The sequence below is a fragment of the Entelurus aequoreus genome, linkage group LG12, assembly GCF_033978785.1.
Source record: "Entelurus aequoreus isolate RoL-2023_Sb linkage group LG12, RoL_Eaeq_v1.1, whole genome shotgun sequence".
NCBI lineage: Eukaryota > Metazoa > Chordata > Actinopteri > Syngnathiformes > Syngnathidae > Entelurus > Entelurus aequoreus.
Window position 1 is genome coordinate 44,599,089 of NC_084742.1, and position 17,500 is coordinate 44,616,588.

General features: G+C 38.3%; 1 protein-coding gene and 1 long non-coding RNA gene across 2 annotated transcripts in view; one reads left to right on the plus strand and one right to left on the minus strand.

Annotated features, from left to right (window-relative positions):
• LOC133662248 (uncharacterized) overlaps positions 1-4,605 on the minus strand; it is a 52,455-nt gene extending 47,850 nt beyond the window's left edge. The window contains exon 1 of the long non-coding RNA XR_009828081.1: positions 4,210-4,605. This is a non-coding gene — a long non-coding RNA (uncharacterized LOC133662248). The remainder of the gene's footprint in view (positions 1-4,209) is intronic.
• Positions 4,170-15,660, plus strand: tmem179ba (transmembrane protein 179Ba). Its single transcript, XM_062066074.1, has 5 exons — positions 4,170-4,359; positions 4,992-5,188; positions 12,992-13,129; positions 13,199-13,277; positions 13,349-15,660. Exons 1-5 carry the CDS (start codon positions 4,261-4,263, stop codon positions 13,538-13,540), a joined length of 705 nt encoding a protein of 234 aa, XP_061922058.1. The 5' UTR covers positions 4,170-4,260; the 3' UTR covers positions 13,541-15,660.
• The last annotated feature ends 1,840 nt before the right edge of the window (positions 15,661-17,500 follow it).

Sequence of the window (17,500 nt, forward strand, 5' to 3'; positions counted from 1 at the left end):
TATCTCAGCTGCACACGGGCAGAAGGCGGGGTACACCCTGGACAAGTCGCCACCTCATCGCAGGGCAGACACAGATAGACAGACAACGTTCACACTATTCAAAGGGAAATGATTGGATTCATTTAGTTTTCATGCAAAAAGCATGATAGGTTTACAGAGTATGGAAAAATGGCCATTATAAGGGAGTCAATGGGGGACAAAAGTGTCCCGGGGAACTCCTATGTATACTCATTTAAAAGCTTGTGCTAAAAAATAACTTAGCAAAGAACGGACAATGCAAATTTTGAGATGAGTTCCTTTACAACTTCTGTGGCCATAATTCATCACGCTAACTTGAACATTCTCATGCCGATGTTTTCAAATGCAATAAAAAGACCCACAAAGGGTTGAAATAGAACAGTCAATTAAAAATGTTAGTGTCTAAATACCAAACATTGCACTCACACGCACACTCTTTCTGTGGTATGCCAGCAATGTTTCTGACGCTCATTTTTTGTTCCCTTTGACAAACACGTTTGTTACGCTGACTGGCCGAGAGTCAAAACAAGCATTTAAAGTCGTCTACACATATTTCGAAAGGAAGTGTGCCAGATTTTTGTACTGCAGAACCATTAGACATACGACTGAGGCACACTCTTCATTTTCAAATGGTTAATAAATCAAAAATTCAAAGGATTAAACAATACTTGCGGGATATTTCGGATGAATACAATTCAAAAGCGTCACATAGGTCAAACACATGCTCTTAAAGTCACAAGGTCAGATGTGAGGCTGTGGGAATGACTCACTTATTTTGAAAGGCCATACCTTGACATTACCTCAGTCGGATTCTCGCCACTGTTTGTCCACTTTATCTCGGCGAGTCTATAGCACTTCGTGAGCTGCAGATAATCTTTGTGTATGGCAACCAGTGTTCAAGTGTGTCGCCCAGTCAGTGTGTGACAAATGGAGCATTTGCACGCGTTTGCAAGGAGCCGTGCTTTACTGGCTGGAGGGAAGGAAGCGTGAGAGCGGGTTTGACTCTGCGGCAAACACTGCGATGACCAGAAGAGCTGAGTGAAGTACAGCCAATTTAAATAGGAAGAGGACTTTTTCCTCATTCAACACATCCAACTCAACGTTGAAGGTTAGTTTACTCTATTACTAATTTCATTTTGAAAAGACTTCTTCATTTTTCATTGAAAGCGAAAAGTCAATTGTAGTCAGTTTGTTGTCTGTCCTTGTTTGCCATACCATTTTCACAGTTACATTTACATATTTTTTCAAATATCTTGATTTGACGCATTTATTATAAGCGATTCCCAGCAGGCACAAGACATTGATACAACGTTGATTATACATAGATGTTCTCTAAAACTGACTTTGAAACAACATTGCAAAATGGTTGTATTTGTAAAGTGAGACAACGTTGAGGTCTACTGTAAGATCCACGTTGTTGGGTGGGAATTGGCCAAATATCAGTGGTCAAAGCAACGTCACAACCCGACATTGAATGAACATTGTTTCAACGTTGTATTTGCGTTGTAGAATATTGGTTGGGAAATGACCAAAGTTCAATGGTCAAATCAACGTCACAACCCGACATTGAATAAACATTGCTTCAACGTTGTAGAATATTAGTTGGGATATGACCAAAGTTCAATGGTCAAACCACAGCACAACCCGATATTGAATAAACATTGTATTTGTGTTGTAGAATATTGGTTGGGAAATTACCAAATTTCAATGGTCAAATCAACGTCACAACCCGACATTGAATAAACATTGTTTCAACGTTGTATTTGTGTTGTAGAATATTGGTTGGGAAATGACCAAAGTTCAATGGTCGAATCACAGCACAACCCGACATTGAATAAACATTGTTTCAACGTTGTATTTGTGTTGTAGAATATTAGTTGGGAAATGACCAAAGTTCAATGGTCGAATTAACGTCACAACCCGACATTGAATAAACATTGTATTTGTGTTGTAGAATATTGGTTGGGAAATGGCCAACGTTCAATGGTCGAATCAATGTCACAACCCGACATTGAATAAACATTGTATTTTAGGTGTGGGATATTGGTTGCGAAATGACCAAAGTTCAATGGTCGAATCACAGCACAACCCGACATTGAATAAACATTGTTTCAACGTTGTATTTGTGTTGTAGAATATTAGTTGGGAAATGACCAAAGTTCAATGGTCGAATCAACGTCACAACCCGACATTGAATAAACATTGTATTTGTGTTGTAGAATATTGGTTGGGAAATGACCAACGTTCAATAGTCAAATCAACATCACAACCCGACATTGAATAAACATTGTTTCAACATTGTATTTCTGTTGTAGAATATTGGTTGGGAAATGACCAAATTTCAATGGTCAAATCACAGCACAACCCGACATTGAATAAACATTGTATTAGTGTTGTAGAATATTGGTTGGGAAATGACCAAAGTTCAATGGTCAAATCACAGCACAACCCGATATTGAATAAACATTGTATTCGTGTTGTAGAATATTGGTTGGGAAATGACCAACGTTCAATGGTCGAATCAATGTCACATCCCGACATTGAATAAACATTGTATTTGTGGTGTAGGATATTGGTTGCGAAATGACCAAAGATCTATGGTTAAATCAACGTCGGAACCCGACATTCATTAAACATCGTCAAAAAGGATATTGTTCCAACGTTAGGTTTGAGTTGCTCAACGCCAAGCCTGAATTCAACAAATTGTCAACGTTGTTTCAATGCCTTATGCCGGCTAGATTATACGCGTCAATTGTTACACATTCTCAAATTTCCTTCTGTCTGAACAACCTGTAAACACGGAATGAGAACGAATGATCACTTATTGAGTCTTCCCTCCTCTTTTTATGTTTGTCACTGTAACACGTTGAGCATGTGTGAAACAAATGGGTGAGGGCGGACCTACGTCACTTCCGCCTACCAATCCCCTAGCAACCGGGAATTTGTTGAAAACAAACCAGCTCACAGCGAACACAGCATTGACAGAAAAAGCATTTAACGAGCGTTGTGGCTTGGAAGTCGGCGTTAAATCCTTCATTTACGCATTTTTACTTATTCGCATATGGTGTGAAAAAACGAAAATGTATTATTTGCGTCAGACTAGTCTCAGTGAACTTTAAAGCTTCTCAGGCTTAGCTTAGCTTGCTAGTTAGCTTAGCCTGCGCGCTACTAAGAAAGAGACGCGGAAGTCATCAACAACAAGATCAAGTGTTAGTGTATAAAATATTGAGAGATTTGAGGGCTACATGTATTGAATGGCAACATGAAAATTATAGGGTTTATTGGTTTTTAAAAACCCAACTGTTAAGTGCAAATTTAAACGAAACCGGTTTTCGAAAATAGCTAGCTAGGCTATAGACTATATAGTATATTACTTACTTAACTTAATCCTCTTCTTCCCGGATGGGAAATAAGGTTTCGACGACTCGACGCCATTCATCTCGCTGCTGTGCTCGTCTCTGTGCCTCGCCCCATGTAAACTTAATCTCTTTCAGCTCCCCTTCAACTGTTCTTCGCCAGGTGTTCTTTGGCCGCCCTGGCTTACGTTTTCCCGGTGGTGTCCATCTTAACGCTGCCTTTGGTATCCTCTCGTTGTCCGGTTTTCGAAAATAGCTAGCTAGGCTATAGACTATATAGTATATACCGCATGTTATTTTTGTACAACAACTTTAGCTGTCGAACGTTATAAGGTACAAATTCAACAAGTACAACATTAGCACGGACGTATAGCCAAGTTGTGGTTAAGAAGGTGGATTTTTGTTCCTTATATTTACCAGAAACGAAGTGATCCGAACACACGACCCGGGACTTTGGGGGACTCCAGTGAGAACCGTCCTCGTTTTCCCAGTGTAAAGCTGCGAGCCATTTGTCTCGTCTCTGTGGGCTTTTATCACGCTTTGGCAGAACAAAATACAACCTTTGTTTTCCCTGTTTCCAGTTGTGGTTAGCACAACCAAAAACAACACAGTTTTTCGGCATTTTGGAGGTAGAATGAGGGTTTAACCAGCGTAGGTCGACAGGTTAAAGAGTAATGGCAACGGTTTGTTTTCAACGCCAGTCTGGTTGCTATGGCTCGAAGAACCCGTATGTAGCTCAGTTGCCCGGATGTCGGCCCTCACCCGTTGCTTGAATACATTAGCAACATTTGTCAAGGGCTTTTATTCTGACACGCCGTGCCGGATGCTGCTTTACCTTAACGCTTGACGCTGATCCCCGGGCAGAGGAGGGGAAGCTGACCGCTGGATGATGGCGCTCACCGGGCTGCTGCTGCTGGAGTTGGCTCTCTGCGCCAGCTGCTTCGTCTGCGGAATCATCACCGCTGCGTCCGTCACCATTGTCCAGGTGACTTTTGTACCTTTCGACCCTAAAAGTGCTTTGTCACGGTCCACTTCCGGGTAACATTGAACGGACAAAGTTATGTGAAACAGCCAAAATCACGTGTTAAAGTACATGTTGGAAATATGTGTTTTACTGCACCAGCAACACGTTAATTCCTGAACATTTAATACGACCTATGAGACATTTCTGGCTAAAAGTCTCCTTTATGCTAGCAACTTGTCCTCCTTTATTGCGTTATGGCTAAGGAGTTTCAAGTTAGCACGACTGACGTTAATTAGCTTCTAAGCTATGTAAAAAAGAAGAAATAAACAACAACAAACTTTGAAAAAAACGGTTTAAAATGAAGACTTACTTTTCGAGGCGCGAACATAGACGAGCTTGATAACAACAGTCATGTGGTCACATTGTGTCATGTGACCACCTGGCCCTCGTGCCCTATTAAGGAGCTCCATGCAGCTGTTTGTCTACACTTTCTCCTCAAGTTGCTTATCATTTCTCCTCAAGTTGCTTATCATTTCTCCTCAAGTTGCTTATCATCATTTATCCTCAAGTTGCTTATCATCATTGCTCCAATACGATGTAAACTGCAATGTTGAATTGACACATGTGAATTGCTTCTGTACACACCTTTTCAGGGCAATTTTGGAGGATTGTGCATGCTGTATGGACTCGTCAGCTACAACACAACGGCGAGCGCCATCAGGGTGCAGGCGTCCACCTCGGCCTCCCTGTGCTACTTTGTGTCGGCCATCTCTGTCATGGTGGCCGTGGTGTGCTTCTCGCTGTCCCTCTACTGGCTCTACTCGTTCTGCATCGACGGAGACATCAGGAGGTGATTTGTGTGTGTTGTGTTTCTACCCTTCTTGAGAGATCAGCAAGGAAAAGTACCTTCCGTATGAGGACCGGTGAACAAGTCACGACCAAAATCATGGTCCCAATACGGAAAACCATTGCATCGAAAAGAGAGCCAAATACTAGAGTCCGTGAACATTGCTCCAAAGTCAGGATTTTTTTTTTTGTTGATTTAATGTGCATACAAAAGTAAACAAAGGCAGCAATATATGATAAAACAAGATGGCAGCAACAACGGAAAAAAACAAAAACTAAAAGCTTACCTTTTTTATATTTGCATAGTATGTATATATTATTAATGTTGTAAATACAAATCTTTATATATCTAGAATGGGTGGTCCTATAGAGGTAAGAATTTTTCTCGGGTCTCAAGAAGGTCGAAAATACAAGAATGTGTGTGTTTGTGTATTTCTACCCTTCTTGAGACATCAACAAGGAAAAGTACCTTCCATATGAGGAAGTGACAAGTTAGGACCGAAATCATGGTCCCAATACAGAAAACCGTTGCATCTAATTGAGAGCCAAATACCAGAGTCTGTGAACATTGCTCCAAAGTCAGGACTTTTTTGTTGATTTAATGTGCATACAAAAGTAAACAAAGGCAGCAATATATGATAAAACAAGATGGCAGCAACGACGGAAAAAAACAAAAACTCAAAGCTTACCTTTTTTATATTAGCATAGTATGTATATATTATTAATGTTGTAAATACAAATCTTTGTATATCTAGAAAGGGTGGTCCTATAGAGGTAAGAATTTTTCTCTGGTCTCAAGAATGTCAGAAATACAAGAATGTGTGTGTGTTTTCGTGTATTTCTACCCCTCTTGAGACATCAACAAGGAAAAGTACCTTCTATATGAGGAAGTGACAAGTTAGGACCGAAATCATTGTCCCAATACAGAAAACCGTTGCATCTAGTTGAGAGCCAAATACTAGAGTCTGTGAACATTGCTCCAAAGTCAGGATTTTTTTTTTTGTTGATTTAATGTGCATACAAAAGTAAACAAAGGCAGCAATATATGATAAAACAAGCTGGCAGCAACGACAGAAAACAACAAAAACTAAAAGCTTACCTTTTTTATATTTGCATAGTATGTATATATTAATAATGTTGTAAATACAAATCTTTATATATCTAGAAAGGGTGGTCCTACAGAGGTAAGAATTTTTCTCGGGTCTCAAGAATGTCAGAAATACAAGAATGTGTGTGTGTGTGTGTGTTTTTGTGTATTTCTACCCTTCTTGAGACATCAACAAGGAAAAGTACCTTCCATATGAGGAAGTGACAGGTTAGGACCGAAATCATGGTCCCAATACAGAAAACCGTTGCATCTAATTGAGAGCCAGATTCTACAGTCCGTGAACATTGCTCCAAAGTCAGGACTTTTTGGTTGATTTAATGTGCATACAAAAGTAAACGAAGGCAGCAATATATGATAAAACAAGCTGGCAGCAACGACGGAAAAAAACAAAAACTAAAAGCTTACCTTTTTTATAGTAGCATAGTATGTATATATTATTAATGTTGTAAATACAAATCTTTATATATCTAGAAAGGGTGGTCCTATAGAGGTAAGAATTTTTCTCGGGTCTCAAGAATGTCAGAAATACAAGAATGTGTGTGTGTGTGTGTGTGTGTGTGTGTTTTCGTGTATTTCTACCCTTCTTGAGACATCAACAAGGAAAAGTACCTTCCATATGAGGAAGTGACAAGTTAGGACCGAAATCATGGTCCCAATACAGAAAACCGTTGCATCTAATTGAGAGCCAAATACTAGAGTCTGTGAACATTGCTCCAAAGTCAGGATTTTTTTTTTGTTGATTTAATGTGCATACAAAAGTAAACAAAGGCAGCAATATATGATAAAACAAGCTGGCAGCAACGACAGAAAACAACAAAAACTAAAAGCTTACCTTTTTTATATTTGCATAGTATGTATATATTAATAATGTTGTAAATACAAATCTTTATAGATCTAGAAAGGGTGGTCCTACAGAGGTAAGCATTTTTCTCGGGTCTCAAGAATGTCAGAAATACAAGAATGTGTGTGTGTGTGTGTGTGTTTTCGTGTATTTCTACCCTTCTTGAGACATCAACAAGGAAAAGTACCTTCCATATGAGGAAGTGACAGGTTAGGACTGAAATCATGGTCCCAATACAGAAAACCGTTGCATCTAATTGAGAGCCAGATACTAGAGTCCGTGAACATTGCTCCAAAGTCAGGACTTTTTGGTTGATTTAATGTGCATACAAAAGTAAACGAAGGCAGCAATATATGATAAAACAAGCTGGCAGCAACGACGGAAAAAAACAAAAACTAAAAGCTTACCTTTTTTATAGTAGCATAGTATGTATATATTATTAATGTTGTAAATACAAATCTTTATATATCTAGAAAGGGTGGTCCTATAGAGGTAAGAATTTTTCTCGGGTCTCAAGAATGTCAGAAATACAAGAATGTGTGTGTGTGTGTGTTTTCGTGTATTTCTACCCTTCTTGAGACATCAACAAGGAAAAGTACCTTCCATATGAGGAAGTGACAAGTTAGGACCGAAATCATGGTCCCAATACAGAAAACCGTTGCATCTAAATGAGAGCCAAATACTGGAGTCCGTGAACATTGCTCCAAAGTCAGGATTTTTTTTTGTTGATTTAATGTGCATACAAAAGTAAACAAAGGCAGCAATATATGATAAAACAAGATGGCAGCAACGACGGAAAAAAACTAAAACTAAAAGCTTACCTTTTTTATATTAGCATCGTATGTATATATTATTAATGTTGTAAATACAAATCTTTATATATCCAGAAAGGGTGGTCCTATAGAGGTAAGAATTTTTCTCGGGTCTCAAGAAGGTCAGAAATACAAGACTGTGTGTGCGTGTGCGTGTGTGTGTGTGTGTGTGTGTGTGTGTGTGTGTGTGTGTGTGTGTGTGTGTGTGTGTGTGTGTGTGTGTGTGTGTGTATTTCTACCCCTCTTGAGACATCAACAAGGAAAAGTACCTTCCATCTGAGGAAGTGACAAGTTAGGACCGAAATCATTGTCCCAATACAGAAAACCGTTGCATCTAATTGAGAGCCAAATACAAAAAAAATTTATTCGTGAACATTGCTCCAAAGTCAGGACTTTTTTGTTGATTTAATGTGCATACAAAAGTAAACAAAGGCAGCAATATATGATAAAACAAGCTGGCAGCAACGATGGAAAAAAACAAAAACTATAAGCTTACCTTTTTTATATTTGCATAGTATGTATGTATTATTAATGTTGTAAATACAAATCTTTATATACCTAGAAAGGGTGGTCCTATAGAGGTAAGAATTTTTCTCGGGTCTCAAGAATGTCAGAAATACAAGAATGTGTGTGTGTGTGTGTGTGTTGTCATGTATTTCTACCCTTCTTGAGACATCAACAAGGAAAAGTACCTTCCATATGAGGAAGTGACAAGTTAGGACCGAAATCATGGTCCCAATACAGAAAACAGTTGCATCTAATTAAGAGCCAGATACTACAGTCCGTGAACATTGCTCCAAAGTCAGGATTTTTTTTTTGTTGATTTAATGTGCATACAAAAGTAAACAAAGGCAGCAATATATGATAAAACAAGATGGCAGCAATGACGGAAAAAAACTAAAACTAAAAGCTTACCTTTTTTATATTTGCATAGTATGTATATATTATTAATGTTGTAAATACAAATCTTTATATATCTAGAAAGGGTGGTCCTATAGAGGTAAGAATTTTTCTCGGGTCTCAAGAATGTCAGAAATACAATAATGTGTGTGTGTGTTTTTGTGTATTTCTACCCCTCTTGAGACATCAACAAGGAAACGTACCTTCCATATGAGGAAGTGACAAGTTAGGACCGAAATCATGGTCCCAATACAGAAAACCGTTGCATCTAATTGAGAGCCAAATACTAGAGTCCGTGAACATTGCTCCAAAGTCAGGACTTTTTGGTTGATTTAATGTGCATACAAAAGTAAAAAAAGGCAGCAATATATGATAAAACAAGATGGCAGCAACGACGGAAAAAAACAAAAACTAAAAGCTTACCTTTTTTATATTAGCATAGTATGTATATATTATTAATGTTGTAAATACAAATCTTTATATATCTAGAAAGGATGGTCCTATAGAGGTAAGAATTTTTCTCGGGTCTCAAGAATGTCAGAAATACAAGAATGTGTGTGTGTTTTCGTGAATTTCTACCCCTCTTGAGACATCAACAAGGAAAAGTACCTTCCATCTGAGGAAGTGACAAGTTAGGACCGAAATCATTGTCCCAATACAGAAAACCGTTGCATCTAATTGAGAGCCAAATACAAATTTTTTTTATCCGTGAACATTGCTCCAAAGTCAGGACTTTTTGGTTGATTTAATGTGCATACAAAAGTAAACAAAGGCAGCAATATATGATAAAACAAGCTGGCAGCAACGACGGAAAAAAACAAAAACTATAAGCTTACCTTTTTTATATTTGCATAGTATGTATATATTAATAATGTTGTAAATACAAATATTTATATATCTAGAAAGGGTGGTCCTATAGAGGTAAGAATTTTTCTCGGGTCTCAAGAATGTCAGAAATACAAGAATGTGTGTGTGTGTGTGTGTGTTATGTATTTCTACCCTTCTTGAGACATCAACAAGGAAAAGTACCTTCCATATGCGGAAGTGACAAGTTAGGACCGAAATCATGGTCCCAATACAGAAAACAGTTGCATCTAATTGAGAGCCAGATACTAGAGTCCGTGAACATTGCTCCAAAGTCAGGATTTTTTTTTTTGTTGATTTAATGTGCATACAAAAGTAAACAAAGGCAGCAATATATGATAAAACAAGATGGCAGCAACGATGGAAAAAAACTAAAACTAAAAGCTTACCTTTTTTATATTTGCATAGTATGTATATATTATTAATGTTGTAAATACAAATCTTTATATATCTAGAAAGGGTGGTCCTATAGAGGTAAGAATTTTTCTGGGGTCTCAAAAATGTCAGAAATACAAGAATGTGTGTGTGTGTTTTTGTGTATTTCTACCCCTCTTGAGACATCAACAAGGAAAAGTACCTTCCATATGAGGAAGTGACAAGTTAGGACCGAAATCATGGTCCCAATACAGAAAACCGTTGCATCTAATTGAGAGCCAAACACTAGAGTCCGTGAACATTGCTCCAAAGTCAGGACTTTTTGGTTGATTTAATGTGCATACAAAAGTAAACAAAGACAGCAATATATGATAAAACAAGATGGCGGCAACGACGGAAAAAAACAAAAACTAAAAGCTTACCTTTTTTATATTTGCATAGTATGTATATATTATTAATGTTGTAAATACAAATCTTTATATATCTAGAAAGGGTGGTCCTATAGAGGTAAGAATTTTTCTCGGTTCTCAAGAATGTCAGAAATACAAGAACGTGTGTGTGTGTTTTTGTGTATTTCTACCCCTCTTGAGACATCAACAAGGAAAAGTACCTTCCATATGAGGAAGTGACAAGTTAGGACCGAAATCATGGTCCCAATACAGAAAACCGTTTCATCTAATTGAGAGCCAAATACTAGAGTCTGTGAACATTGCTCCAAAGTCAGGATTTTTTTTTTGTTGATTTAATGTGCATACAAAAGTAAACAAAGGCAGCAATATATGATAAAACAAGCTGGCAGCAACGACAGAAAACAACAAAAACTAAAAGCTTACCTTTTTTATATTTGCATAGTATGTTTATATTAATAATGTTGTAAATACAAATCTTTATATATCTAGAAAGGGTGGTCCTACAGAGGTAAGAATTTTTCTCGGGTCTCAAGAATGTCAGAAATACAAGAATGTGTGTGTGTGTTTTCGTGTATTTCTACCTTTCTTGAGACATCAACAAGGAAAAGTACCTTCCATATGAGGAAGTGACAAGTTAGGACCGAAATCACGGTCCCAATACGTAAAACCGTTGCATCTAATAGAGAGCCAAATACTAAAGTCCGTGAACATTGCTCCAAAGTCAGGACTTTTTTGTTGATTTAATGTGCATACAAAAGTAAACATTGACAGGTGCAAAGGCAGCAATATATGCTAAAACAAGACGGCAGCTAAAGAAGGACTTCCTTATTCATCCCCGAAAAAAACCCGCCAGGTGAACAGCTGATTTTACGACTTCCGGTGCTGACGTAAGACAACCCGCGTCCCATATGTGACCGTAGGATGAACAAGTGCGTGTCGGTTTTTAAAGTGCTCCCCCTCTGGTCAACATATGAAATAGCAAGTGTGTGTAAAAATTTTAAGTGCTCCCCCTCTGACCAACATTTGTAATAAGAAGTGTGTGGATGAAATTGAAATGCTCCCCCTTTGGCCAAAATTTATTAAAAAAATAAATAAATATGTACATGGAGACATACTGTAATAACTTGAAGTAAATAATGAAGATTAAAAACCAATTACAAACAAAATTTTAAAAAATTTTACTAAAAGCTTACCTTTTTTTATATTTGCATAGTATGTACATATTATTAATGTTGTAAATACAAATCTCTATATATCTAGAAAGGGTGGTCCTAAAGAGGTAGGCATTTTTCGGAGGTCTCAAGAAGGTAAGAAATACAAGAGTGTGTGTGTTTTTTTATTTCCACCCTTCTTGAGACATCAACAAGGAAAAGTACCTTCCATATGAGCAAGTTAGGACCAAAATCATGGTCCCAATACGTAAAACCGTTGCATCTAATAGAAAGCCAGATACTAGAGTCTGTGAACATTGCTACAAAGTCAGGACTTTTTTGTTGATTTAATGTGCATACAAAAGTAAACATTGACAGGTGAAAAGGCAGCAATATATGCTAAAACAAGACGGCAGCTAAAGAAGGACTTCCCTATTCATCCCGGATAAAAACCCGCCAGGTGAACAGCTGATTTTACGACTTCCGGTGCTGATGTGAGACAACCCGCGTCCCATATGTGTCGGTTTTAGAAGTGCTCCCCCTCTGGCCAACATAAGTAATAACAAGTGTGTGTAAGAAATTTAAATATGCCCCATTTGGCCAAAATTATTTTTTTTAATATAAATATGTATATAGAGACATACTGTAATAACTTGAAGTAAATAATGAAGATTAAAAACAATTACAAAACAAAATTCAAAAAAAAAAATAACTAAAAGCTTACCTCTTTTATATTTGCATAATGTTTATATATTATTAATGTTGTAAATACATGTCTTTATATGGCGAAGTTGGTAGAGTGCCCGGGCCAGCAATTGGAGGGTTGCTGGTTACTGGGGTTCAATCCCCACCTTTTACCATCCTAGTCACGTCCGTTGTGTCCTTGGGCAAGACACTTCACCCTTGCTCCTGATGGCTGCTGGTTAGCGCCTTGCATGGCAGCTCCCGCCATCAGTGTGTGAATGTGTGTGTGAATGGGTGAATGTGGAAATAGTGTCAAAGCGCTTTGAGTACCTTGAAGGTAGAAAAGCGCTATACAAGTATAACCCATTTATCATTTATTTATATAACTAGAAAGGGTGGTCCTAAAGAGGTTGGCATTTTTTGGAGGTCTCAAGAAGGTAACAAATACAAGAATGTGTGTGTGTGTGTGTGTGTGTGTGTGTGTGTGTGTGTGTGTGTGTGTGTGTGTGTGTGTGTGTGTGTGTGTGTGTGTGTGTGTGTGTGTGTGTGTGTGTGTGTGTGTGTGTGTGTGTGTGTGTGTGTGTGTGTGTGTGTGTGTGTGTGTGTGTGTGTGTGTGTGTTTGTGTGTTGCATGCAAACTGACCCTCACTGTTGTCCCGCAGAGAGCGCATATGGATGAATGTGACCGTGGTCATGTGCGGCATCTTCCTCTTCTTCCTGCTCATCACGGGTTGCATGCTGAAGATCGGACGCGACAAGCTCTGCGACTCGGTGACGCACGCCGTTCCCAACATCACCAGGTAGCGCGCGCCTTCACAACTCATTCAGGAAAGACGCGGATCAGCAGAATTATATCTTTTTATCGGCAGCTGCGAAGAGGCCCAGACCAGGAACTGGGTCAGTCCGCTCCGAGGAGAGAGGTTCTTCAGCAGTCTACAAAAGGCAGAAGTCAGCGTCACACATATATATAACGTTGCGTCATGGCTACCTGCTCATTGTACGTCCGCGTCCTCCCCCAGACGGCCGTGTGGGTTAACTTCTTCTTCTGGCTCATCATCGGCGTTCTGGTCCTGGTTCAGAGGCGCCAGAGTTCGGGTGCAAAGACGATTGCCGGAGGACTCGGCGGGCCGGCCGGCGGGCTTTTCGGTGATCCGGGGGTGACGGCTGCTGAGACGGAGCCCTTTTTCAACCGCGCCGCGAGGCCGCAGTGAGGAAGCACTTACAATAAACAGGTTTTTTTTGGTTTTTTTATTGCACAAAGAGCGATTTTCACTAAATGATACATTTGCAGAAGTTTTACTACTGATTCCCACAGCCCACGTTATATATGTACATATATACAGTACAGGCCAAAAGTTTGGACACACCTCATTTCAATGACTATTTACCTTGTCGATTGTCACTGAAGGCATCAAAACTATGACACCTGTGAAGTGAAAACCATTTCAAGCTCATGGAGAGAATGCCAAGAGTGTGCAAAGCAGTAATTAGAGCAAAGGGTGGCTATTTTGAAGAAACTAGAATATAAAACATGTTTCAGTTTTTTCACCTTTTTTTGTTAAGTATATAACTCCACATGTGTTCATTCATAGTTTTGATGCCTTCAGTGACAATCTACAATGTCATCAAAATAAAGAAAACACATTGAATGATTAGGTGTGTCCAAACTTGTCCTCTACTGTGTGTATAATATATTTACACAAAACAATTTAGTGAGGGCAGTTTAATAATATTGTATTTATCTACACACGTTAGGCACACAGTCTTCATCTGACTGATGCACATCAGTATGTGAAAGAACATTTGATCACTTTAAATATGATCGCTTCTAAAAGAACACTTGATAGAATTGATTAAATGTTGAACTTTGTCGCCCCCTGCTGGTGAAAGCCACACCAGCAGTTAGTTGGTGTGATTGTTGACATGGCAGCTTTGACTCTGCTTCTGCTTGTTTTACTCAAGTTGTTATAAGAATTTGAGTGCACACATTTTGTATGACCTGCACCCAATTTTATTTTACACGTTTTTTTTTCCACCTATCATCAAACCTTTGTCTAAGAAATGTAACACTTAAATGGGAACTGCACGCGTTTTGTAATTTTGCTTATAATTCACAATCATCATGAGAGACAAAGTCACATACGTCTTTTTTTTTTGTTTTTCTAACTCTTAACTAAACGTAGATAGAAGTCAGCTTACAATGGAGCAAATGGAAGCTATGACATTATTGCGTCTATTTCGACCATAACACACAATAAATAAGCATCCAAAAAGCACCAACAATACTCCATTTAAATTTCATAATCTGAATATTAGCCAAGTATTAGCAATATTGTTATTATAAGTGCTAACGTTAATGACCTACATTTAGCGGTGCATTGATCAGAGGTAACTTCCTTATGCTGCTGTATTGACATCAGCCCCGGAGCTTGTGAAAGTTTATTCTAGATTATAAATCATGCCTCTCACCTTGATAGTCAAATGATGTGGACTGAGAAGTTTGTCAACTTTGACAGCCAACTTAGACCCAGAAATGGCGAAAAAGACCCGGAAAGACGCTTCGTTTCACCCTGCTTTTTTCTTCGCAAGAACTATGAGTCATGTAAATGGGAATATATCAACATTCTATCAATTGGCATCCTAATAACCGCAGACATTGTGCAGTAAGTGATGTTTAATTATGTTTGTTGGCTCTCATGAAGTCTGCAGTGAGTGATAATCAGTGATGTTGTCGAAAGACAAAGAGCGTTGTGATGCGTCTATGAAATTAATGCGCCGCGTATAATTCAAATGAGCAAAATAGGTAAATATTACACGTTATAAATGTGCCTGTTACTTCATCACATATAAAACGTTGATGGAAGCATTTGGATGTTTTTTCAAGCGCTTTATAGGCAGAATAGAGTGACTCTCATTGTACAGACTTTTGCTTGCATTTATTTACTAGTTAGAATGCATGGAAAAAGAAAATGTGTGCTTGTCTCACATAAGGATTGTGAATGACAGGCACAATTCCAAACAAAAGTGCAGTTCCCCTTTAAAGGCACACTAACAGGAGTCAACACTGATCACAATCTGCCAACATTGGATGTGTTGTTGTGGCTCCAGTGTTTAGATTTCAGATTCACCGCAACAGTGCTAACGTGACTCAATGTTCACATTTTAAGTCAGGTTCAAGCTGTTGCACTCACGAGAGTTAATCTGTTACATGTTTTTTTTTTTTTGTATTAGTTTTCAATGTGAAATATATTTTTTATTTAAAGCTACTTCACAGTGCATGTATTTTATTTTATTTTATTTTTAATAAACACTGAACCACGAGTATAACAAAGATGCATTCGTTCTATGTCTCCCTCTGTTGGCCGTGAATGAAATTGCATGCATTGATTGTACAGGACAGGGGTCGGCAACCCCTAAACCAGGGGTCACCAACCTTTTTGAAACCAAGAGCTACTTCTTGGGTACTGATTAATGCGAAGGGCTACCAGTTTGATACACACTTAAATAAATTGCCAGAAATAGCCAATTTGCTCAATTTACCTTTAACTCTATGTTATTATTAATAATTAATTATATTTATCTTTGTGGAAACACTGATCATCTTAATGATTTCTCACAAGAAATATATATAGAAACAGATAAACATCAATATGCAACACTTTATTTTTATATTTTCTCTTAGTGCACATTTTTCAAATTTAACATTTTCATATGATCACTTCTAAGACAGTCTTGTGAAATCACAATATCCCATTTTAACTAGCTAGCCACTAACATTTTTGAACAAATCATGAATTACTTTGCACCATGTTTGTACAAATAATAACTCATGTAAAATACAAAAGTCAACTCTCAAATTTTTAAATAAATCATGTCACACTTTGAACTGGACACCAAATCTGTTATCTGTTTCTTTGTCAGTTAGTGAAGACCAAGTCTTTAAAATATTTTCTTGGATTTTCAAATTCTATTTGAGTTTTGTCTCTCTTAGAATTAAAAATGTCGAGCAAAGCGAGACCAGCTTGCTAGTAAATAAATCAAATTTAAAAAATATAGGCAGCTATTTGAGCTATTTGTAGAACAGGCCAGCAGGCTACTCATCTGGTCCTTACGGGCTACCTGGTGCCCGCGGGCACCGCGTTGGTGACCCCTGCCCTAAACGTTGAAAGAGCCATATTGGACAAAAAAACAAATCTGTCTGGAGCTGCAAAAAATTCAAAGCCGTATATAAGTCTTATAATGAAGGCAACACATGACGTAAGTGTCTATATTAGCTATAATAGCCTACTATCAAAATGACTGTCGCTGGCTGAAGCAAATCTTCGTGACAGAAATGTTGAAATGTAATATGTATTCTACAAATTTTTACAACATTACTAAATCAGAGGCTACTCAGAGGGTGAGATAACTCCTGGAAATGACTGGCTTTTAATGGCCAAAAGTATAGATGTGTGTGTTGTCAGAAAAATTGTATTTAAATTATCAAAAAACTTTCCGTTTGTGAGTTTCCAATGAACAGACAAGAAGCTGTCTCTGCGGCACTAAGCCAAATGCTTGGAAGATTCCGCTGTGTACGATGGAATCAGACGGGAGGGGTCATCCATTGTCCTCCAAAACCTGCCAAAGCTGAATCCACGACAAGCCCAAGCCCGAGGGATCTTCTTCTTTTGTCTTCTAATGTGACCGAAAACAAGGACTGTTTACATACTACCCATTCCTGTTGAGACAGGTGTTGTTGCGTAAACATTGAACATCTAAATAAAAGAGAGAACGAAAACCTTCTTCGTCAGAGCGTGGTGCAGGACTGTACAGAAAGTACAGTGGCCATGTCTCTCCTCAATATTGAGTCCATATTTAATTCTGTCTCTGTTTGATTCCTTGTCTTTTGTCTTGTTTAATAGATGTCATCAGTGTTTGAACCTAACAGTGTCCAATCTTTAGCCAGCTAGGTAACGTTTGCTGTGGTCTGGGACAACATGGCACACAAACAACTATCAGAAATGCAGCTAATATTACATACATATAATGTGTCATGAGACATCCATCCATTTTCTACCGCTTGTCCCTTTTGGGGTCACGGGGGGTGCTGGAGCCTATCTCAGCTGCATTCGGGCGGAAGGCGGGGTACATACCATACCATACCATACCAACTTAATTTATGAAGCCCTTTA

Excerpts from the sequence above, each read along its gene's own strand:
- tmem179ba (XM_062066074.1), top strand. The coding sequence starts at position 4,261 with ATGATGGCGCTCACCGGGCTGCTGCTGCTGGAGTTGGCTCTCTGCGCC. Across the intron at positions 13,130-13,198 it reads GCCGTTCCCAACATCACCAG|CTGCGAAGAGGCCCAGACCA; the intron begins GTAGCGCGCGCC and ends TTTTATCGGCAG. Across the intron at positions 13,278-13,348 it reads GCAGTCTACAAAAGGCAGAA|ACGGCCGTGTGGGTTAACTT; the intron begins GTCAGCGTCACA and ends GTCCTCCCCCAG.